Source organism: Zingiber officinale, chromosome 2A (assembly GCF_018446385.1).
Source record: "Zingiber officinale cultivar Zhangliang chromosome 2A, Zo_v1.1, whole genome shotgun sequence".
Classification (NCBI taxonomy): domain Eukaryota; kingdom Viridiplantae; phylum Streptophyta; class Magnoliopsida; order Zingiberales; family Zingiberaceae; genus Zingiber; species Zingiber officinale.
The window spans coordinates 95,142,705-95,166,731 of NC_055988.1; the positions used below are offsets into that span (position 1 = coordinate 95,142,705).

General features: G+C 34.9%; 4 protein-coding genes across 6 annotated transcripts; 1 reads left to right on the forward strand and 3 right to left on the reverse strand.

Moving 5' to 3' along the window:
• Positions 1-43: 43 nt before the first annotated feature.
• LOC122041606 (ABC transporter B family member 4-like) lies at positions 44-7,828 on the reverse strand. 3 transcript variants are annotated; one of them, XM_042601353.1, is made up of 13 exons: positions 7,362-7,828; positions 6,071-6,435; positions 5,831-5,885; positions 5,572-5,747; positions 5,105-5,326; positions 4,779-5,017; positions 3,452-3,977; positions 3,089-3,362; positions 2,035-2,885; positions 1,545-1,811; positions 1,105-1,368; positions 703-993; positions 44-627 (listed from the first exon to the last, which is right to left on the reverse strand). In XM_042601353.1, the coding sequence occupies exons 2-13, from the start codon at positions 6,356-6,358 to the stop codon at positions 283-285; spliced, it is 3,798 nt and encodes a 1,265-aa protein (XP_042457287.1). In that variant the 5' UTR covers positions 6,359-6,435; positions 7,362-7,828; the 3' UTR covers positions 44-282. The 3 variants fall into 3 exon arrangements, with proteins under 3 accessions (XP_042457287.1, XP_042457289.1, XP_042457288.1); XM_042601355.1 differs by lacking the exon at positions 6,071-6,435 and having other exon boundaries at positions 7,362-7,555; XM_042601354.1 differs by lacking the exon at positions 7,362-7,828 and having other exon boundaries at positions 5,572-5,745; positions 6,071-6,141.
• Positions 7,829-8,180: 352 nt separating this feature from the next.
• On the reverse strand, positions 8,181-10,523 carry LOC122043818 (EEF1A lysine methyltransferase 4-like). The gene is made up of 9 exons (XM_042604393.1): positions 10,436-10,523; positions 9,778-9,891; positions 9,552-9,620; positions 9,429-9,448; positions 9,310-9,362; positions 9,202-9,232; positions 9,041-9,119; positions 8,331-8,464; positions 8,181-8,237 (listed from the first exon to the last, which is right to left on the reverse strand). The coding sequence occupies exons 1-9, from the start codon at positions 10,521-10,523 to the stop codon at positions 8,181-8,183; spliced, it is 645 nt and encodes a 214-aa protein (XP_042460327.1).
• A 976-nt stretch (positions 10,524-11,499) lies between these two features.
• Positions 11,500-17,220, reverse strand: LOC122041608. Its single transcript, XM_042601356.1, has 4 exons — positions 16,990-17,220; positions 15,540-15,558; positions 13,411-13,559; positions 11,500-11,784 (listed from the first exon to the last, which is right to left on the reverse strand). The coding sequence occupies exons 1-4, from the start codon at positions 17,143-17,145 to the stop codon at positions 11,599-11,601; spliced, it is 510 nt and encodes a 169-aa protein (XP_042457290.1). The 5' UTR covers positions 17,146-17,220; the 3' UTR covers positions 11,500-11,598.
• Positions 17,221-19,942: 2,722 nt separating this feature from the next.
• On the forward strand, positions 19,943-23,987 carry LOC122041610 (ATP-dependent Clp protease proteolytic subunit 5, chloroplastic-like). The gene is made up of 9 exons (XM_042601358.1): positions 19,943-20,142; positions 20,238-20,321; positions 20,408-20,525; positions 20,615-20,707; positions 21,765-21,810; positions 21,911-21,983; positions 22,613-22,647; positions 22,735-22,823; positions 23,560-23,987. Exons 1-9 carry the CDS (start codon positions 20,006-20,008, stop codon positions 23,758-23,760), a joined length of 876 nt encoding a protein of 291 aa, XP_042457292.1. The 5' UTR covers positions 19,943-20,005; the 3' UTR covers positions 23,761-23,987.
• The last annotated feature ends 40 nt before the right edge of the window (positions 23,988-24,027 follow it).

The window sequence follows — 24,027 nt, forward strand, 5'->3', positions numbered from 1 at the left end:
CAACTTAACATATAGATATCTAAGTGACAACTTAACATCCTTCTGTTATACCGTAGTCCTGGAGCTAAAAATGCAATTATAGAGGTTCAATATGTGATGCTCAATTGCATCTCTTTGTTATTATCACTATGTTGTGAAACATAATCACTACATAACTAGTCAAGCTACTCACCCTACTTATCGTAAAGGCGAGACAATAATGATTCACAAATCTAATATCATGCTACGATGACAATGCCCTTGTATAAGATACAATGGCGATGCAAGGCGACATTCACGATATTAGCCTGACTGAAATGCTACGAGTGATGCATAAGCCCCATCCTTTACATTGATCAAATCCTCATGCTTGCCCATCTCTATCACCGCTCCGTTCTTGAGCACCACAATCGTATCGGCACCTTTAATGGTGGACAATCGGTGCGCAACGATGATAGTCGTGCAGTTGACTATCACTCTCTCAAGTGCGTCTTGCACTATATGTTCAGACTCCGAATCAAGGGCGCTGGTAGGCTCGTCGAACAGCAAGATCCTTGGATGCTTTATGATCACGCGTGCAATAGCCAGCCGTTGTTTCTGCCCACCCGATAATTGGGTACCTTGTTCGCCAACCGAAGTGTCATAGCCCTACACAAGCACAAGTGACTTAGTCATTCATCTTTAGACAGTCTTGTTAGTATGATGGCTGTTAGATTTTGTAACCTGATGCAACCCGCTTATGAACTGGTGCGCGCTAGACAACTCTGAAGCTGCCAATATCTCTGATTCAGTGGCATCTTCTTTTCCATATGCAATGTTGGCTCGAATCGTATTGTGGAACAGTACAGGCTCTTGACTAACTAGACCCATTTGCTGCCTCAACCACCTGATCTGTAGGTTTCGTATGTCAACACCATCTAGCAGTATATGACCAGAATTAAGGTCATAAAATCTTTGGAGCAGCGATAGCACAGTTGATTTCCCGCTTCCACTTTCACCGACGATAGCAACCGTCTGTCAAAGAGATCAGAACTTGGTTTCTATTACTTGTTCAACAGAAAACAATTAGCTATTTTGTTCAACGAAAGAGTGCAGAGGCATTTAAGAATAAGATTATTCAGTTACCTTTCCTGATTGAATATTAAAGCATAGATCACGAAAGATCTCGACGTCTGGCCTAGAGGGGTACCTGAAGCCGACATGATCAAAAACAATATTTCCCTCTACTAAGTCTAACGTTGTACCAGAATCATCACTGGAATCAATCTTGGACTTCCGGTCAAGTATGGCAAACACGGAAGCTGTAGCAGTTTTTGCTTTTGCAGAGTCGGGTGCGAGCGAACTATACTGTGTAATTCCTATCGCAGCAAAATTCAGAGCAAAGATGACCTATATGATATACAAAACAATGCATTCCGTATTAGCAGGGAACCCTAAGGATATGAGATATTTGGTGACAAACCTTCAATGACAGTGAGAATACATGTAGATACTACACAATAAATTAAACATATTTGAGAGTAATAATTAAGAACTAATTTTCTCAATGGGAAGAAGAGGCTTACACAAAAAACATCTGAAAATGTGGTCTTGCCATCCTTTATGAGCATGGCTCCAGCATAGAAAGCAGTTGCATATACACAGAACAATAAAGTGTTGGAGAGACCAAAACTTACTCCACCAATCAATCCTTGCTTTATCGTATTACTCATAGGACCTTTATATTTCCTCCGATAAATTTCCATCACCTTCTCTTCAGCTGTGAAAGAAGCAATTGTTCTGATACTTCTAATTGCATCAGTAGCAACCTGACTTACTCCCTCAAACATCACCTGCAGGAAAGTTGGTTAAAGTGTAAGAACAGTAAGAAGTATACTCCCAGAAGTAATTTAAGATATATTCTTGATTAAAATGTTTCCTTTATTACACTCAGATGTTGCACGATGCTTCAGAAAAACAAGTTCAATCGGCAGGCTGAATCCAATAGCCATGTGAGTTCCATCTAAAGAAGGTTAATGAGCAGTTGAATTCAACCACTCAAGTTGCAGAGCATACCTTTGCATCTTGAGTCAATCCCTTCATGAACTTTAACTGAATCCATCCATTAAGGCCTATCAAAGGCACCAAAGCTAGGACTAAAAGAGCCAACTGCCAACATGCCAATAAAGCAATCGCCAAACCAGCAACCAAGGTGGAAACATTCTGAACCAAAAGTGCCAGAGTATCACCAACAAGATTCCTCACTGCTGCTGCATCTACAAAAAGTCTTGCACCAATTGCTCCAGTAGAGTTTTCAGGCTTGTCGAACCACTCAATCTCCATGTGAACAATCTTGTCAAAGGACATTGATCTGATTCTTTTTATTAACTTGGACCCAGCAATAGCAAACAAGAAAGCTCTAATTGGAATTGATATCAAGGTTACCAAGCCAAGAAAAGTTAACATCAATGACCAAAATTTGGAATCCTTGTGAAGCTTACTTGGTGGCTCAAACAAGGTATGCACTACTCTTGACAAGATAACTGCAAAAATGGGCAGTAGAACACCACTAACTATGGCAGCAAGTGAACCTATCAGTAGAATGGGAAGCTCTGGTTTATTAAGATAAGCAAGGCGGTGAAGTGGTACTTCAAGATTCTCTGATGGCCCTTCAGGAAGGGAGATCTCCATGGAAATATCTAGTTTTCCAGAGGGCAACCTAAAGGATTCTGATGATGCATGCTGATTTTCACGTCTACTGGTTGACAGCTGGGATGATGTATATTGAATCAACTGTTGGTCAACACTAGCATATGACTTCACCTGGTCAAGTGGGGTATGCTGATCAGCATCTTGCTTCACTTGTTGGAACCTTACAAGTTGGTTATAAGCTCCGTATGGAATCCGAATGAGCTCATCATGTGTACCTATTTGATTTTAAAAAAAAATGACTTTTAGACAAGAATGACACCTACAAATTGGTAAAGATTTAAAAAATGATATATAACTTTTTTCCTATGGGGGAAAACCATGCTCTAGGTAATAACAGTGGCACTTTAAGATGTAGGTTTCACACAACAATCTTATTAATTGTTCCCCAAAGTATAGAAATTCTATCGAAGATATATACCTTTTTCTATTATTAACCCTTTATGAACTACAGTGATCATGTTGGCATTCCTCACTGTGGTCAATCGATGAGCAACAATGACAGTGGTTCTATTTTGCATGGCATGAGTAAGCGCTTCCTGCAAGATAAATTCAGATTCTGCATCAAGAGCACTGGTGGCTTCATCTAGTAATAATATTTTTGGGTCCTTAAGAATAGCTCTAGCTATTGCAACTCTTTGTTTCTGTCCGCCAGAGAGTTGAATTCCATCATCTCCAACCAAGGTGTCAAGACCCTGAATATAGTATGAATCTTACAGTATAAAGAAGGCACAAAATGCAAATAAATAGAAAAGCAAACGGTCATAAAAAAAAAAATACACACCTGAGGTAGTTGTTCGATAAATTTGGAAGCATTGGCTAGCTCAACAGCAGCTTTAATTTCATCAACAGTCGCACCATCCTTGCCATAAGCAATATTTTCCCGAATGCTAGATGCAAAGAGAACTGGTTCCTGGCTAACAAGTCCAATTTTCCCTCTTATCCATCTCAACTGAAAATCCTTGAGATTGATTCCATCTATAAGAATTTCACCAGCTTGTGGATCATAAAATCTTTCTATTAGACTGATTATGGTTGACTTTCCACTTCCACTTTCTCCAACTAAAGCAACAGAAGTTCCGCTTTGAATGAATAAAGACAATCCATTTAGTACTGGATCATCAGGTCTAGCTGGATAGCTAAAGTAGACATCCTTTAATTCAATATTTCCTTTAATGTCATCCAATGTGGTTCCAGTGGTATCATATGCATCTATCTCAGGCTTCCTTTTGATTGTCTCAAACATCTTGAATGCTGCTACTTGTCCTGCTGCAAAAGCGCTTGTACATGGCGAGGCTTGCCCTAAAGACCTGAAGAATACTTGTCAGCCTGACTATTGCATTATGTAGGTTCTCACCAATTGTTATATTCAACTCATTGAAAGCCTACATGAGCATACATGCATACTCCAATTGACTTAATAAGTTTCTCTTTGATATCATCCTCAAAATCATCACATTGGGCACTTAACCTGACTAAAGCATTCTCAAAGCTCAAAACCTCAAGCAATGATCATGAATCAAGTTTCAGAAAGGAGTGAATCATGCTTAAGCCAGTGAATTAAGGCAGATATGGGTTAGTTCTCATAGGTTTCTGAAGGAGCTAGCTTACCAATTTGGTGAAGGCCTAAAAATTGTTACCAAGGTCTTGAATGCAACAAAATGTGGGCTCACTTCCTATGTCATCAAAAAAAAATTCTTTTGGTTTGCAGATGTTTTAAAACATGATTAATATCATGCTTTGTTACATTAATAGCCTAGCTCAAAACCTTTGCATTAACCCAATTATAGGTAATAGTTATATGTGTATTGGAGTTAATAGATTAGTGTCATGTGTTATTTATATCATTAGGTGTTATATCAGGGTCTTATATGTGGATGTAATGGTTCTATTTTGATTCAAATAATACAATATAAGTTTATCCTCTCTAAACTTGGTAAAAGTTAAAACTAAACCTAAGATTAGAATTGCTTCCTTTTTTCTCTTTATACGACAATAACATTTTCCTAGAAAATATGGAAATTTATACTAAGGAAATAGCATGTGGGTATCACATCGACTTCAAACTATCCTACTTTATGGTAAATTTTCTTATGCAAAATATAACTCACATGGCGCCTGTAATGACTGCAAGAATTACATTGAAAACAGCTCCTCCAGTATAGTTGTGCTTCAATATTAACTCAGACCCGTACCATATTCCTAAACCATAACCGAAGAAAAGAATAGCAAAAGTTGCACCCAAGCCAATTCCTGCAAACAAGCCTTCCAAAATACTGGCCCTGTAAGCACCACTCAGACTTCTATTGTATTTCTTTATAGCATGTTCCTCTCCAGTAAAAGAGGCAATCTGAGAAAAAAAAAAACAGTGCGTTTAGTTTAGGAAAAAACAATTACACTTTTAACTCACATAAATGTAAACAGTAAGTGCCCCTACAGTCCTAATTGAGCTGATTGTTTGTTCAACAGTTGCAGCTGCTTCTGAATAAGCTGTCTGTCCATGAGCTGCCATCTTGGTCAAGAGAGTAGCCATGATTGCAGCTGCAAGAACCATAGGAGGAATGGTGGACAGCATAACTAGTGTAAGTTGCCATCCTTGAATGAATGCTATAATAAACCCTCCAATGAATGATGACAGCAACTGGACAAACTTTCCAGCCTACGAGCAAATCATATAACACATAACTGAGTGACAGATTTCTAAATATCCAGCTGTTAAGTATAATAGTATCAACAAACATAGGTGTGTCAATAAAAGTGGGAGTTGAAACTAAAGCTAACTAGGAGAAAAAGTATGGAAGTGTATCTAGTTGATGAGACAAGCCAAACTGAAACAATAAAAGACAGCAGGAACAGTTGCTCAGTTGAAAAGGAAAACACAGGAATCAAGTAATCTTCTGGTACCTTTTCACCCATGGCGTCTTGAATGAGAAATGTGCCACCTGACATCTTTGCCACGGCTTCTCCTGTGTTTGCCTCCATGTCAAAGAATCCAATATCTTGTCCAAGTATGGCTTTCAAGTAGAGATTTCTAATCCTTGCAGCTTGTCTTTCCCCAGTGATCGTCCAGCAAGCCACCTCTAATAATAAACATTATTTAGCATTAAGTGTCATAGCTAAGAAATAAGCAAAGCGGCATGCCATGGAAAATGTGTATTCTTACGAAGTAATGATGCTATGCCAGTTGCCAAGCCTAAATATACAAACTTGAGAGAGACCTGATGAGAAAAGCAATTTCTGGGAATCAAAATTGAGAATGTCATATGTGTAATGTTCCATGAAAACTCAAAAGGTAGAGGAAAAAAATTGCACGTGTCAGGAAAAAAAAAGTAGGTTCTCTGATTAACAAAAAATTTATTATGATTCTTTTCCTCTTTATTAGATGATTGTAAGAGCAATCCACCTTGGAAACTGCATGAGCAATGTTTCTTATATTTATGTTCGTCCCGAAAGCATTAACCATATCTCCAAAAAACACTGTTGACATAGGTAGGGAGATGCCATTCAAGATAGCTGATATTGTGCCCATAATCAGTAAAAAATAGTCTGTTCTATCAGCCAAGGAGTAAAGCTTGTAATATGGTATGCTGTCACTCCTCTTCTTTGACTCTTGCAGTTTACTTTCACTCTGGAAATCATTGATGACTTCTTGTTCATCGGGAGTCACATCATTCAAGCTTGAAACTTTCATCCTTCCTTTTGGTGCTATGATTGTATTACTATCAGGTATTTCACTCAATTGCCCAACAGTTCAACGTGGCAATCCTTCTTCACAGAAGAAAATAACATAAATTAGTAATTTGATAAAATTAATAAAAGGTGATCAACTATATTGTTCTGATAGGGAAGCTAAACTAATACGTATCCATGACATTCCATAGTGGAAATTAAAGTACAGAACTTACTCTCACTCATTCTATGCATTCAACAAAATTAATGATCCTATTCACACAAAAAATACCTTCTTTGTGTAGTTGATCATACTCATCCGGACATTTAAAATGGCCTAGAATTCTTATACTCTCTCAATAAGTATTCCAAAGGCAGTTACAACACTTTTTTTTTTATTTTCTTTGGAAAAAAAAAACTTCTAACAGATGATTAATCAAAGAACCTCACATGGCTACAACCAGATACTTCGAGCAGTCTCCAATAATCTGAAGCCAATTTCTTGAACGTGATATTAGTACTTTCAAGTAGGATAGTAAACAAGGATCACTCTGATATTTGGAGAAGAATGTGAAGCTCAGCACTGCATTTTGGTGGACCAAAATCCAAGTCTTGCTGTTGCTTCTGCTTCCACTTTGTTGAGAATTCGTATATGCCGAGAACGAAGGGAAGGCAATCCACTATAGTGGTTTGTTCCCATGCCCTAATTTTATATAACAGAGACCATCGATAATGGAACGATACTTCGATTAACAACAAAACATTTGTAGATACCAAAATTTGTCGTCTAACGATGAAAACGGCCCTCAGGCACATGATTAGCAGTCGGAACTCATACGTGAGCAAGTTCATCATACTTCTGACTAAATAACTTAGGTCATGAAATCATAAAGAAGCCCCACAGGGGAAAAATCCAAAATCGAATCTTTTTGATGGATTGGGTAGGAATGATGCGAAAGATACCAAATTCGAGACAAAAGCCAGAAATGGCATCTACTTGACCGAAAAAATTGCGAGAAACTAACCGTGAGTGAGTAGGCGTTCTTGGCAGATGGTTGAGAAATCGCATCTACTTGACCTAATCTCGGGGAAGATGAAGCACGCCAATGGAAGCAATCGGGCACGGAGAGGAGAATGCGAGCGGGGGATGATGGCCACCATGGCTGGAAAATGAAGGCAGGCACAGAGAGATCGAAGAATGGCGAAGTGCAGAGAAAGGTTTACATAAACATATATTGTTGAAATGCCTTCAAAAATCTTTGAAAAATCCAGAATCATTCTCCTATTGCCCTTCTGGACTGGAGAGGCCCCGATCGAGACCCTCGAGGCGGAGGCGAGGACGATCGACGCCTGATCCATGAAGAGAGCTGCCGTGATTGCCAGGCCAAGGGCGAGGGACATGATTCATACTTCAGACTTGATTTTACGAAAGTGCGATAGTGTTAAAAACACAAATAGTGTCAAAATATAAGAGTAATCCATAATTCATACTTGATTTTACGAATGTGCGATAGTGTTTAATTTCACTGGCAAAAAAAATAAAATACACAAATAGAACAAAAATAGATAAATAATTCATAATTCATGTTTAATTTTATGATTCGCAACTATTCACAACTAAATCAGGCCTAAACTGCAAATGGAAGTGCGATAGTGTTCTTAGATGAGTAAACACTCAAAGTGATCTAACAAAACAATAAAATGCATCAAATGTACAGTACGTGAGTTATGAAAGCTGGAAAAGAAAGACAACATCATGCACAAACTCCTCAACGTGGAGAAGAGAAGAGCGCAAGTACCATGAAGCCTCTTCACGTAGAATGTGCATCATTAGCCTTGAGTAATCAGGGATCATTTGGTATCTCAGAATCCGTAGCTTGGTTTGCACTTAGGGATTCATCCTGAAAAGAATTCGCAATTAGGAAAATAAAAAAGGAAATTGATAGCTAGATGATGAGTTGAGTCTCTGTAACAATTCTGGCGAGACCATTAACCTTGATGCAGACATATGTGTAAAAGACATCCAAGTGAGAACCTAGAGCTTCAGTGGCCCAGCTACCATCCCTGTCTAATGGCCGTGGAGCCGACAGTTCCCACCTTTTCCGCCTTGAACTCTTCGCCGCTCTCTCTGAAGTGCACAAATCAATGATCAATTTTCACAAAACTAATTTCATGACGAGCAAAATCCATAATTGTTTTCTTGTTCAATAGTTTGAGTAACTGATGAGCCTATGTGAATATATGAATAACAAATAGTACAGAATTGATCTCAATGACTCAGATAGAGACTCAGGTTCAAACACGTAAGGATATGAAGATTATGGAAACAAACAAGGAAACAAGCTTGAGGAAACATGACAGTTCTGAATCTGATTGGGTGCATCAAATTTTGTTAGCTGATATGCCAACATGCATAGAAGCTTTGTTGAAAGAATGACAAGTAATATTTGTCTGAACTCATGAATACATGATACACTCAAGGAAATTTGAAGATAGAGACAATTTATGACATTGCTAGAATTGGTAGATGTAATAAATCATGTGGAATTATGGCATTTTCCACTCACTTCCAAGTTCCAATACTTCTTTTGCCCTTCTCGATTTTTTGTTCACATGTTCATTTCAAGGTAGGGGACCAAAGAATATATCAAATCATTCTGAAAACCAATTAAAGAATTAATAATATAAACGAGTAAAAACTGACCTAGCAAATGCAGTTTTATATTCCATAGTTCAACGCTCCTTAACAAATCCAATCGATTGTTTGGACTATCAAAAGTGATCTGCATTGATTAAAAAATGAGTTAGTAATAATACTACTTTCTTTTATTTCCAAAAATGCAAGGAAATCCACGCCAAACATACCAGAATATATGCTCCTTTATCCTTGAGGACCCTGACGGAGATTTCATATTGACGTTTGTTAAATGACCAATAGTTAAATTTATTACTATAATTGGAGAACACCTTTACCTTTCAACCTCCTTCAACAGCTGAGTTGCAGCAGTAATATCATCCTCTCCACACTACATGAAACCATCTTCTACTATCAACTTATGAAACAAGAAAAGCTTGAGTCGCAATACACTCACCATGAAAGTATCAAGAGTTCCTGCAGAAGGCAGTTCGAATTTTAACCATGTACTAATTCTTGAGAGAATTATATTATCGATACTTGAAACAATCCAAGGATAAAGTGATAATTGCATAAGTACCTTTATCAATAACAGCATCGAATGAACCAGACTCGAAAGGACTCATATCTCGTACATCCATTTTGATATCTGTTGATGTAATCAAGAAGCAGCATGCATCATATAAGAACTTTATCTACCTAACGACAAATAAAGACTAAACCATGCGATGAGAATATAATCACCCAATGAAGAAGTTTATGGGACAAAAATAGTAGAGCAAGGTATCATAGATTAGAGAGTATACACTTGAGTACTGATTTATGAGCATATTTCGCCTGCATAGTTTCTATCAGCACAGATGATATATCAATGTTGACAACGTCTTGGTAACCATCATCAACCAGGTCCTCACCAAGTGCTGTTAGAATTTGCGTATCAGCTTTAACAAGCTAATCATTGTCAAGAAAGCAATATTTTTAAATACATATAAGCCAGGAAACAAGTCAGAAAGAAACATCAAGGATTGATGAGGCATCTAGGAATAACTAATTGAACTCAAAAATTAAGATCAATAAAAATCTTTAACAGGAACATATAGTCATGAATTTATAAGTGATGCCAATAGTGAACCTAACACAACTCGGAAGCTACTCCCTTAATTCTAAAATGCAATAAGTACATATAAATCACAAAACAAGTTACAATAAAATCTGAAGGATTGATGAGAGATCTAGGAATCAACAGTAATCTTTAACAGGAACATATTGGCCATGATTTTATAAGTGATACCAGCACTGAACTCAATACAACTCGTAGCTAATCTCTATCTTATGAAAGTTTGTTGCCAATAATTTTACTCTGTTCTTAGCTAAAATGCAATAAATATTTCAATGGTTCAAGAGAATAATCAACTAAGCAGCTCAACTAGGAATGATAACTTCAGATTACATTACTAATCAAACCTGGATAATTAACAGCTAAAATCAAGGGTTCTTGAGCGTACTTACGACAAACAAATCCCAATTGCCCATCACTGTGGCCTATATCCATGATCTTAAGAACAAACCAAACAAGATCCGTTCAATGGACCATAGATCGATGCCACTCCAAGATTCAAAATTCATAAAGAATCGAGCATTTCGTCCTCTCCCATCGCGAAGCACAAATCAGGAGGCAAAGATCCGCAATATGAGAAAGGGCGTGCGTCGATCGATTGTGTCTCGGAAGGAATTGAACCCTGAGGGTAAAAAGTAAAGGAAAATCAAAATAGAATATTCCTCTATGATCATTTGCCGGCAAGAATTGGACTGATTTTAGCTTTCCACTTTCAATCTCAGCCAAGATCTAAATCACAGTCCCATAACCCTACCAATCCATGCTCAGATCTATTTGTGACATGTAGGATGTGTTTCCTACAAGGGAAAGAAACCCGGAAGAAAAAAAAAGATGATAAGAAGATTTTCACAGCTGTATTTTTTTTTGTTTCCTTTGATGGAAAAGTTAGATGGAAGGAAACCACTGAAGCAATCTTTTTCAGTTGTTCTCTATACTGCTTTCATCCAATTTGGACAAAAAAAATCACTTTCGCATGGAATAGAGCTAATATATATATATATATATATATATCTTTGATGAATAATTTTTTTCACCCTCTTTCCCTCCATCAAGAAAACAATTGGATAATAACCAATCAAATGTTTTGTCTGTTGACTAACATACTTAGTCAAAAAACGGTGTCAGACAATTACAGTGTTGGTTCAGATAAATCAGAAAATACACATCCAACAGCATGCATTGAAAAGTTGAGTACCAAGTTTATAGTTCCAACAATAGCAGTCAATCTGTAAGCAGCTGCAAAAGCTGAAACTATTCCAGTTTGTAAAAGAATCACGAATGAATGGTTGCATGATTAACATAATATAATTATTTTTTATTCATCGCACAGTTTGGAAAAGAACCATAAAAGAATGGTTGCATAATTAACAGAAAATGTAATTATTTTTTATCATCACATGACAAGGCAAAATTGAATACTTTTTACTTCATTCTTCATGCAAGATTAGTTGAGTCAAAACATATAATATAGCTGAAAACTATTATCAAAGTATAAAAAATTATGTAAATCTTACTCTTTAGGCTCAAAAATTAACTCTTTAAAAACAGCATAAGCAGCCACGCCTGCAACACCCAATCCTGCAAGTATTACAAGACTATACGAGGCACCCTCAGTAAATGTCACTGGCTTTTCTGGAATGTTGTATGTAGGTGCATCAAAGGGATCTTCAATTGTTGATATATCTTTTCTGCTCTCCTGAGGAATTTGTATGAATATCAGTTCTTGTAGACTATAATTGACACATAGTTTTTATACAACATTATGATCAATTTTGAAAATAGAATAACCAATAAATCATAGGTTAACCTTGTTAGGCTTATCTGTATTATCATTTCTGCACTCAGACAATTATGAGATAACTATGCCACACCGAGAATCCACTATTTTAGTCCACGATTTCTCTACATAGTGATTCATTGGCAATGGAATATTTACTCTGGCAAATTGTTACAGTTAGAGCCACAAAATGACTAGTCATGTCAAAAGATTGGTTTGTCAGCAAAAAGAAGACATGGTTTAACCATCCTAGCTGCCTAAATCTAATAGATCAGTAGCAGTTGTTATATCTAACTGTTGAAGTTCAAGAAGAGTGAGAAGAAAGCATCAAAGAGTATACTTCAACAGTATGTATATTCTTTGATAAGTTTTGATAGCCCACCCCCTAGCTAACTTGGCAGTCGGCTATAAGCTGACTCCGTGATTTACCTTCCTTCACATAACCTGGGACGGGCTGTGAGAGGTGCCTGAGGTGAGCATAATCACCTTTTGCTACAATTTGATAAGTTTTGATAGCTATTTATAAGGATCTTTTCAACCAATTAATAATGTGCTAACCATAAAAAACTAAGTGGATTGGCTTATGTTAATAAGTACTATGATAAGACTTCAGAGATAAGATAAAATTTTCAGTTAAGCTATTTAATAAAATTTTGAGTTAAGTTATCTAGTAAAATGTTGAGAATTTAACCAATTCATATGAACAAAGATGGCACTCGGTGAATCACTTGCGAAACATGTATTTCTTTTTTCTTTTTTTTTTTATCCTTTTTAGTCTTCCCACACATCAATCTCAGTATTCACATCCTTCATTAATTTTTTATATATGATTTCCTAGCTACCCAATACTCTAATGCATATAGTAAGGTGGATTGTAGAAGAGTTTCATAAAATTTTCCATTTTCACCTACAATCACAAATTCTAAAAGCTTCAATACATTTTCAACTACCATTACTTATCTTAGTAATGTATTTTCATCAATATCTCTTTCTCATTGAATAATGCATACAATAGAATATATCTAAAGCTCTTTCAGCAATGGCATGCCCATTCATCTTGACTATTACCTCACTTCTTATTATGTAAACTATGATTAATACATTTAGTTTTGGTTCTACTGAACCTGAAATTCATAGTTTCTAATTTTTTTCTCTATAATTCAAGCTTCCAGTAGTCTATCTCCACTTATCAATAAATACTATTTTATTTTGTGAATAACATACAGTAAAGAGATTTAACTTGAAGATGATTAGGAATTCATCTAGTACTAACATATGATGACTAGATCATACCCTCTATTGCATCAATATAATTGTTAGATATTTCTTTATAAAACAACATGAAAAGTTTATAGGATTATCATAAAAAAAATCAAGTCGATATAATCATTTGCAAATCCTTCTTTTCTAAATCATATCAATGAGACAATGACTTTCTCAAGTGGCAACTCAGAACTGAAACTAAGTACAATAGCATAGAATCAAAGCATGGAAGTGAAATTAACATGGCAATTGAAAAATCAATAGTGCAACTTCAATTCAAACCTCACTTCTCTTTTGTTCCGATGTAGAATAATTTGATGCACAAGTTCTCGCTAAACATGGAAATATGCCAGGGTTTCTTTTGTAAATATTAGGTTGACCTGCAGGGTTTCTGTTGACCAATTGCCATCTGGAGAATTTGGCAATTTTTTCTGGAAGTCATGTGGAAAACTTGTGTTAACTCACAATCTACTCTCAAACTCTTGAGAACAAATATACAAGTTAAATAAAAGAGGGAGGAAAGGAGCACAGAAGGGAAGGAAACCCAGGCATATAATAGTATTTCACCATATAAAGAAAAACTCTTTGCAAGTCAAGCCAACTGAAAACTAGCCAAGTTGAAAATAGTGGTTTGTCAAGTAATTAAGCTTCTGAAGACCATTCATTATGTCATTAATAGTAGGATTCCTGACAACATAAATCCAGGTATAAAGATGAATGCTAGTTTTAGATACTTTAAGACACCCCCGATGAAAGAAACATGTGCATTTAGATGATAAACTAGAAGGAAAGAACTTGATATCATAAAGATAAATGATTGACAGAGCGCGATGGATGTTCTTAATTCATAACCTAATCTTTCATGCTTAATTACAGGGTAAATTTTTCTATAGTTAAATCCCAAAACATATGCAGAAAAGACCTGAAATTAACAAAGTCAAGGTTTCTAGCACAAGGGTCTTTTGAGTACTAATCAATGATTCAGACTTAACTAAATTTTGGAGTAAAAGTGTACTAATGCTAGCATGACTCGAACCAAAAGCTTAAGTTGCTAGGGAAGGATCTAATCTAAATTAATGTTTTACATCATGATTAATTCTTACAAATTAAGACAATTCATTGTCACATTGTATTCTTGGAACTTGATGATGAGGGCAAAAATATCAGAAGTACATTAAGACAAATCATTGTGTCACAATGTATTCTTGGAACTTGATTATGATGAATATGCCATGTCAGCACATTTATGTTGTTCGTTTGAGGACTAACAAATGGGGATTAAATGGCCAAAGGTTTTGAAGGATAATCTCCTTTTGTGCCCTTCTACAAAATATCATAATTATAAGAAAGGGATAAAATTAATATGCTGTTGGCACATTTATGATGTTCATTTGAAGGCTAATAAATAGGGATAATTGACCAAAGGTCTTAAGACGATAATATCTAGATGAGGGAAGACACTAACCAAAGCTATATCCCACTTAATGAAAATAAAGTGAAACTAATGAAATTGATAAGACTTAGACTATTGTGAACAAGGCATCAGTAGTAGTTTCATTTGGTATATACCTCAACATATAAACTGTCCACTTCAGTGTGAATATAAGACAAATTCAATATCATGGTTGTCACATGCTCATCTTTAAAACAAATTCATTATATTATTTGTGACAGGACTGTTCAACAAAAATAGAAAAAGTAATTTTTCAGGTACTTCTCTTATGACAGACTGTTTGTTGATTAGCAAGTTATAAGCATAATTAGCTAGAATAAAATAAAAAGGGACCTGCTCCAAGATCAGATTAATTTATATGCCAGAGCATGATAAAATTGCATTACGCGTTCACCAACACACTATGCATTATTGTGACTTCTAAAGGAATACAGACAAGAACAAAGATATAAGTAGTCTCCAGTGGAATGACAATAATTAAGATTATGTATTTCTTACAATAAGCATAAGCAGTTCAAAAGAGAAAAGGATTTTTACATGCGCATATCTTGTTTTTATTTTGCATTGCTAGGCCTCCTCAATTAACCATACTTGTATCAGACTCTCAAGCTCAAGACCGTCCATCAAACCCCTATTGACTATGCTTAATAATTTTCTTTTCAGAAAATGTGAAGTTAGGCACCTAGTTCCATACCTATGTTAAATACTTGTGAACATTTGGAGTAACATACCTTGCATTTGCATTATATGTTATACAAATTATAAGAAAATGACTAAAAATCATGGAAATGATTGTAGAAGGATGGTTATGTTTATACATGCACATTATTGTATGCAAAGAAAAAATAGAAAAGGTGAGGGAAAATATATAGGAAATGACATGCTGATAATTTTTCATTACTTGAGGACAAGATTTACGATTGAAAATGGAACATAAAAGCCTTCAAAATTAGCTAACCTTCAGCATTTAGGATATCCTGCAAAATGAGGAAGAAAAAAAACTGTAAAATTAATTAAGTGCCTCAATCCAATATTTTACTGTGACTTCAATAGTTGAATACATTGCACTGCAAGCAGAAAATGCATGGTGGTTTAGATGAAAATACTTTCTGTATATGACATCAAGCAAGCATTGGTGAGTAAGAAATTATCAAAACAGTCACAGACTTGAGGTGCATCATTGTCAAGGAACTACAAAGAGAAACTAACATAAATTTTTTAAATCAAATGTACTGATGATATGTTAACCGACTCCGCCTAGTTAGATAAGGCTTGATTGTCGTTGTTGTGGTAAATATACTGACGACATGTCCACAACCTTTCCAATTTTTCATGGTTCAATTGCAGCCATGATCAGTATTGAGAAAATTGGATAGGTTGCATGCAAATTATCTCATAGTCAAAAACATGTTCATCAGAGTTAATTAGTTTATCGACTATGCAAACTAGTTCCTAAGTCCCAATCTTCAAATGGATCTTTCAAAACTTCAATTGACTGATTAGTTGATAAAAAAGAGAGTTTTGGCTTTCACTCACAAATTGTTTCGAAAAGCATATTAAAAGACCTCATTGCATTCATCTAAACCTCAAAATTCATATTAATTTAAATCACTAAGTTAACCTATTTAGTAGGTTGTAATTCGTAAATGTTAACACTTGTTTTAACAGTGACAAAACCTTTAGTCGTCAATATAAATAATTTTCTAATGTTTAAGTATTGACCACATGTATCCACGTATGCAGAATATGTGTTATGCATACTGCTTGCATGCGTTTTTTAAGCCATGATCTTACTGAGACAGAGGCAGAAAAAAAAGAGTCGGCGTAAGTACCTCCAACAAAACTAACTCATTGATCATACATTAACACATGATTAGCTTCTGTGATGCCAAATTCATTGTGTGATTCAGTCTTTATAGTAAGAGTTAAAGCCAATATCTTCCAATTTCAACAGAAAATTGATCGTGCATCATCAGGAATCCAAGTTTTCATTGATATTTCACAAAGCAATAACAATGGGTAATTCGGAACACTCTCGAAGTAAGATGACTTACATGATAAAAAAACATGCCCAAAACTTCGGGAAAGGAATGATTTCTTCTCCAAATTTTCATTCCAAATGAAACGATTCCGTAGGAAACAACTGACATCTTATTGGTTTAATAGATAGGAGGGTGCATACCAAAGGGCAACAAAATTCACTAGTAAAAGGAGACCTCAGTAAAGAGGAGCTACTGAGAGAGAATGAGACCAAGTCGAACCCATCCATCAATTAAGCCCCGGAATCTCAATGAATACTTTATTTTGTCAAGATGAATAATGCACACGGAGAAAAATAAGACTTGGCGAGATCAAGTACGATGAATAAGGTCTTAGTAGAAAAAAAAAAAAAAAAAACAGAAACTCGCCTTGAACGATGAATTCGCCAATGATCCCAGAGCCGATTCCTTTGCAGAAGGCAAGCCAACGGAGCGGTTTCCGATCGCCTCTGGCCGGGAGGAGGGCGGAATCAGCCGGCGCGCGGCGGTGCGTCGAGCAAACCCTGACAAAACCCTAGACGCCATCAACAACCAGAACCCAAGCGGACGGGACCTGAGTTCGTCCTCGAGCTGGCGTAGTGACTCGATTGCCCGAGAAATTTGACGTGGGGGATACGCCACGATTTCCCGGTCGACCCGAACCAAATAATGAACCGGACCAGTATAAATAAATAAATAAACCCACTTAGCATACTAGGAGTCCCATAAATTTTTTTCACCGTCCACTACACTAAATTGAGAAGCGTTTTAATTCTTACAAATTTATTATAATTAAAAATTAAATCATAAATATCTAGATGATAATTTAAATATAAATTATCTTATTGTTATATCATAACTCATAATTTAAAAAATTTTAACAAATTATTTGTAAGATCGAAAAGAATTTAGATATCTTCATAATTACATGATATTGTTCACTTTGGGTCAAAACTCTCATGATTTTGTTCTTGGGCTCTACCCAAAAGGGGCGCATGCCAGTGAAAATATCTTATCTCTTATAAACCCATGATCACTAGGACTTCCTACCTGGTGTCTTCTACCCAAAAGGGCGCATGCCAATAGAAATATCTTTTCTCTTATAAACTCATGATCACTAGGACTTCCTACCTGGTGTTTGGTGCTCTTGATACGAGGTCAATATTGTACCCACATGGCTCAATCAGATCATAACTCTTGTGCATAGTCGACGGTTAAATCTTCTGGCAGTCCAGGCTCTGATACCAATTGTAGGATCGAAAAGAATTTAGATATCTCCACAATTGGATGATATTGTCCACTTTGGGCCTAAACCCTCGTGGTTTTGCTCTTGGACTCTATTCAAAAGGCCTCATGCCAATGGAGATATCTTTTATCTTATAAACCCATGATATTTTCCATGTGTTTTCAATGTGATACTATATTTACAACCTTAGAACCCCAACACTATTTAGTGAATTACAAAATAAAAACATCTACACTAGTTTACTTATCGAAAATATATATAAAGTAAATAAATTATTTTATTAAATTTAAATATCCATTTTCACTATAAAATATATTATATCAATTTCTTTTATTTTTTCTCTTTCTTATAATGTTTATAGAAATTAAATTTATTTTTAAATTTAGATAAATATTATTTATAAATGTTAAATTTAGAAAAAAAATAGGAGATAATTGATGTAAAATTTTTTAATTATCCTATCAAAAATTTCATAATACTCCAGACATCATTAATGAAATACCTTTTTTATAGTTTCATCAATTTAGTTTGAAATTGACTTATAAATCTATTTAAAATTATTTAAAATTAAAACTAATATATTTTTAAAAACCTCGTTAATATATTTTTATCTTTGATCTAGATTTAATAGTGTAAATTGGAAATATTTTTTTTAAACTTATAAAATTTATTAGAGACTCGTTATAAGTATAAGATAATAATACTCAATTTGCTCCAATAAAATAATGATATTCATTGATAAACACGATCAATTGATTCGTAGAACTTTTCGATTTAAAAAATATTAAAATTTTAAATTTGGGAATGATCAAAGTGTATAAATTTGGTTTGAAATTGACATAGAAAATTTTAAATTATTTTAAATAAAAAGAAATGTACTTCTGAAACTTTATTATTATATTAAAAAGATTAAAAAATAGTTAAATTTTAAACTAATAGAGTACAAATTTAAAAATACACTCTCAATTTAATTCACTATTATAAATTTATATTATCTGAGGTATAAAATATATTAAAAAGTGTTTAAGAGTATATTGTTTTTGATTGAAAGTAATTCACATTTTTTTAATTTATCAATCAGTTTTGAACCAAATTGGATGAACTTGTAACAAAAGATGAGCGGTATTTTTGAGAATATGATATATATTTGAGTATTATGAAAATTGGATAGTCATTTGAATAAAGGAAAAAAATAAATTTATTTCTACTCCCTAATCCAATATAATGAACATTAATTTATCTAATTATCCCTGATATTTTTAGGTATAAAAGTCTAAAAATAAATATAATTCCTCTTAAATTCACTACATTAAATTAAAATATAGTATATTTTTTTATCAAATTGAGCGTGACTCTTTTTTTCACATCAATTGAATAGAAAATATACTAGATTTTCTTTAAATGATGTTCAATTAGATAGAAAATATATTAGATTTTCTTTAAATTGTGTTGAATTTAAGAAGAATTATATTAAGCATGAAAAAATTCATGCTTAATTTGATAGAAAATATACTCGATTCTAGTTTAAAGTACTTAATTTAAGATGAATTATAATTATTTTTTAATTTTTTTTGCATCTAAAAAAATTTGAGGGATAATTTTGATAGAAAATATAGTTGAGTTTAAAATGCTGAATTTAAGAGGAATTAAATTTATTTTTGAAATCTTTTTTATTTAAAAATTTTGAGGAATAATTAGATAATAATATTTAAATGAGGGAATTAAAATAAATAAAATTTTATACGCAGAGAATAGGAATAATTTTTTTTTATACGGGTGCATGTAAAATTAAAGTTATTATTAAAGTTTTACGTTTGAAAAATTGCTGAAATAGGCTTACGGTTCAGTAAAATGCCTAATTATTTCTGTAATTTTAAATATAATTAATTGATGAGATTATATAAAATATAATAAATTAAATATGTGGTAATACTCTAGCTGGATAATTGAATTCGATCTGACCACAGACTCATCTGAGTTGATTCCCAGATCCGAAAGCGATTCGATCGATTGATTTTCTGGTTCGATCGTTGGATTAGCGATTAGATTCGGTATCTGTGGAGAAATTAACTGCGATTATCATCGCATCGAAGATAACTTCATCAGATAAGAGATTAATCGAGGAGAGAGAGAGACAGGAGGAGGAGGAGGAGCGTAACAATGGCGACAGCGGCGGCGGCTTCTTCCCCAGCAGTCTTCCCTCTCCGATCCTTCGCCAGGAACGGCCCTTCCCGAGATCCTCGCGTCTCTTTCAACGTCTCCCTCATCCGTTCGCCTCGCTTTACCGTTTCTTCCAGGTACTCTCAAGATGTTTCTTTCGCTCATCCCTGTCCGTCCCCAGTTGCGTATGTTAAGGTTTTCAAAATCTCTGGGGGTTTCCCCCCTTTTACAGGAAGCAACACAGGGCAGTTTGCTGCAGTTGGAGCTCTCCCGAGGCTGGCTCCTGCGCTCCCAGAAAAGGGATTTGGTCAATTAGGTCATTTTTTTTCTTCTTAAAGTTGTTCTATGTTTTGAAAGACGTTTGTTTTCCTCTTCTGATGTTGATCTGAACTTGATTGACAGGGACGATCTGGTGATGCCGTCGACACCTTACTTCCTCGCGGAGGTGCAGGGAGGGCAAGGGCCGCCGCCTGCGGTGCAGGAGAACTTCCAGAGCGTCGTCAGTCAACTATTTCAACATGTATGAATTTATGCTATTAGTGTTGAATGTGCTAGCTTCGCTTTTTTCTAGGGATATGAAATCAATAAGAAGAAAAAAAATGCTTGCAGAGAATTGTTAGATGTGGTGGACAAGTGGACGACGACATGGCGACTGTTCTTGTGGCTCATCTTCTGTACCTCGATTCTGTGGATCCTACAAAGGTATCTGATTAGTTTTTGCAGTATTTTTTCCCAGCTCAGTGTCTTTTGAAACAAAGTTTTATTTGGTTCATATCCGTTAGTAAGGAATCTCATTTAAATTGCTCATTGTATTTTAACTTCATGAGTCTCGCTTATCCTTGTTCATAGCTCATAAGTCTTTTGTATGCGAGGATAATGGCATCAACATACTAAAATATCTGGTGTAGTAGAGATGAAAATGCTACACCACCTTATAAGATTAATGTGGCATGTTCTCATCTTGCTATTGTACTATGTGTATATGCCATATAATTTGGTTTTACTTTCCCTTCTTTAACTTCAATCATTATCATTGTCAATGTCAGTCCAAACCCAGATAAAAATGATGGAAGATTGCTTTAGGGCATCGGTCTGACAACCTTTTTTTAACAAAATGCAAAATCTCATAGGTAGCTATTAGTCTACTTTTCAAATATGATAAATAAAATGAAACTTGGTTAAGAATGTAAGAACATGTACAGATACGGTGCTTAGGCTGCATAGCGAAACATGTCAGAATTCGTTTGATGAGAGATACAATGGTGGAGATTGGAGAGTTCCAACAGAGAACTTCTGAAGATAGAGATCCAACAGAGAGAGAAAAATAGTTCTTACTCCTTTGTAAGAGATAGGTGATATAAGAAATAAATAAAAAAAATGAAAAACTAATGATACCGTTATTTTTTCTCAAAGTTTTGGGAGAATATTACGAGTATGATAACTAATATAACCACTCCCTCACAGATTACCTTAAAAACACGTGTTACCAAGGATTGGTTAATGATGTATTACAACTAATATAAATTTTTTCACATTATTTGGAGGAATAACATTATGATATATTAATTGTAGACCCTCATCTGCATCTTCATAGGTAACGAGTATTACAAATTTGCTTATAAGCTTTGTTCATTTTATAGTGAATACTCTATGACTGTTCAATAATCATTTAGAGATCATCCTTTCATCATTGGGTAGACAATCTAAAATCATCTAGCTTTTATGGAAGCCTTATCTAAAATGTTGTTATGTTTTGTAGGATATTGTCATGTATATAAACTCTCCAGGAGGATCTGTTACAGCAGGTAATATTTCCTCTTTTTTGCTCTGTGTTACTACTTTTATTTTACACTTCTGCCAGTACTATGTCATTGCAAGGTAATTGAGTTAGTAGCATTTCATTAGGGATGGCAATATTTGACACGATGAGGCATGTAAGGCCAGATGTTTCTACTGTTTGTGTCGGTCTGGCAGCAAGGTAATATCTGTAGCCAGTTATGGATTTAACCTATTTTGAAAAATATAAAAAAGGTTTAGCTGTATTAGTCTTTAATTAATTTCACTATCAGATGACCGCTAATTTTGCATACCACAATTCATATAGACGTTCATTACCAAACAATGTTCTATTGCCTGCTGCATTTCAGAAAATGCATGAACTGCTTCGAATGTAGTCTCTGCAAAAGATTCTTTTTTGTCATCAATAGTCTAAATTAGTATTGAACTGCTTCAAATGTTTCAATAGTCTCTATTATTTCCACAAGGCATCATGGACTATAAGTTCTAATCAGATAAAACTGATGCAAGTAATTTTTTGTAATAAGAGATTAATCTGGGAGTTCTCAGTTGTTCATGCATAGAACTGTGTATTTTGTAATTTCATCTCCATCTTTCAATTCCTATAAGGCCATTTCCACTATAAAGACAATGAACAATTTCCACCAACTGTTCATTTTATGGTTCATCTACAAGTTAAATTATTGATATCTGATAGCTCTGTTTCCAATTGTTCTTCTCTTGCACACAAACACTATTACCTTGATTGGTCTTTGGCTTTGTCATTGCATACTAATTTTTCATTATTCATGTTTTCTTTCCTACCAACAGCATGGGTGCTTTCCTCCTGAGTGCAGGAACAAAGGGTAAAACTTTGGACTTCTATGATGCTTAGTCAATTTTTTCGTGATTTTTCACAAACTTTCTCGTCTCTGATGATGAACCAAACACAGGAAAAAGATACAGCTTACCAAATGCCAGGATTATGATCCATCAACCTCTTGGAGGAGCTCAAGGTTCACAAACAGATATCGAAGTCCAGGTAAAGCTTGAGTTTATGACGTTATACAGCTTTCTGCAAAACTGGGCTGGTAAACCCTTGCTTATAGGTCAAATTTTAATTCTGATATAATTGTTAAATGATAATAATTTTGATTTATACTCGAAGATGTTTCCTTGATATTGGAAGGTTGAAATGGAGGGAGTATCGGTCTTAGAGTCTTATGTGATCGTTGTTATGCTTAGGATCTGTTATAATCTATGGATCATAGTCTTGACCAAGTAGGAAAGACAAATTAAAAAAGTTAACCTCGAAAAGTTGAGAATATTGAGATGGATGTGTGAGATTGTTAGAATAGATAAAAAAAAATGGAAATGCTTCTATCTTATAGATTTAGGAGAACTGAATTAGATGATAAGAGAGACGATAGGCTAAATTAGTTTGGACATGTTCAACTAATAAATTTGATAGTCGGACAAATTGAGTCAGTTATAGTCGAAGGGGTAATGAATAGAGGCAAAATTCTTGTTAACATAATAAGATTAAGGTGATATCATTGTAGTTATATAGTTTTGTATCGAATACCATGGAGAAATAAGATTTATATAGATGGCTCCGATGTTGATGGTAAATACGAGTTGATCAGTTGATTTGTGCATTTATAAGAATGCAGTGCTTCATAATAATTGTCTTGTTCAGTATGTTAAATACGTTTCTTTTTGTTGAAACATAGGATATGTTATGCTTGAGCATTTTTCGATCTTTTATTGATTCGCAGACAAACGAAATGCTTCATCACAAAGCGAATTTGAGTGGATACCTTGCATCTCATACGGGTCAAAGTCTAGAGAAGATCTACCAAGACACCGACCGGGACTACTTCATGAGCGCAAAAGAGGCTAAAGAATATGGGCTAATCGATGGTGTAATAATGAACCCTTTCAAAGCTCTGCCACCGTTGCCGAGCCCCGAGCAATGAGGACCCGTTGCGTCTGTGCAATCGCTTGATGTTTTAGAATTCGATTGAATAGAATCTTCCACAGGTAAAAAAGGTGCCTTTGATCTTGTTTTAGAACTTCGATTTAGGACGTTTTACTACAAATTCTACCTGTTGGTTAGTGCCCAAATGTTTCGATAGAGATGGCACTTGTGGTTGTATCTTGTGTGCACTCCTAAAATCTCATAGGAAGAGATGTGTTAAGACAAGAACATGTCTCCATCAAAATATTTAATTGGAAATTCAATT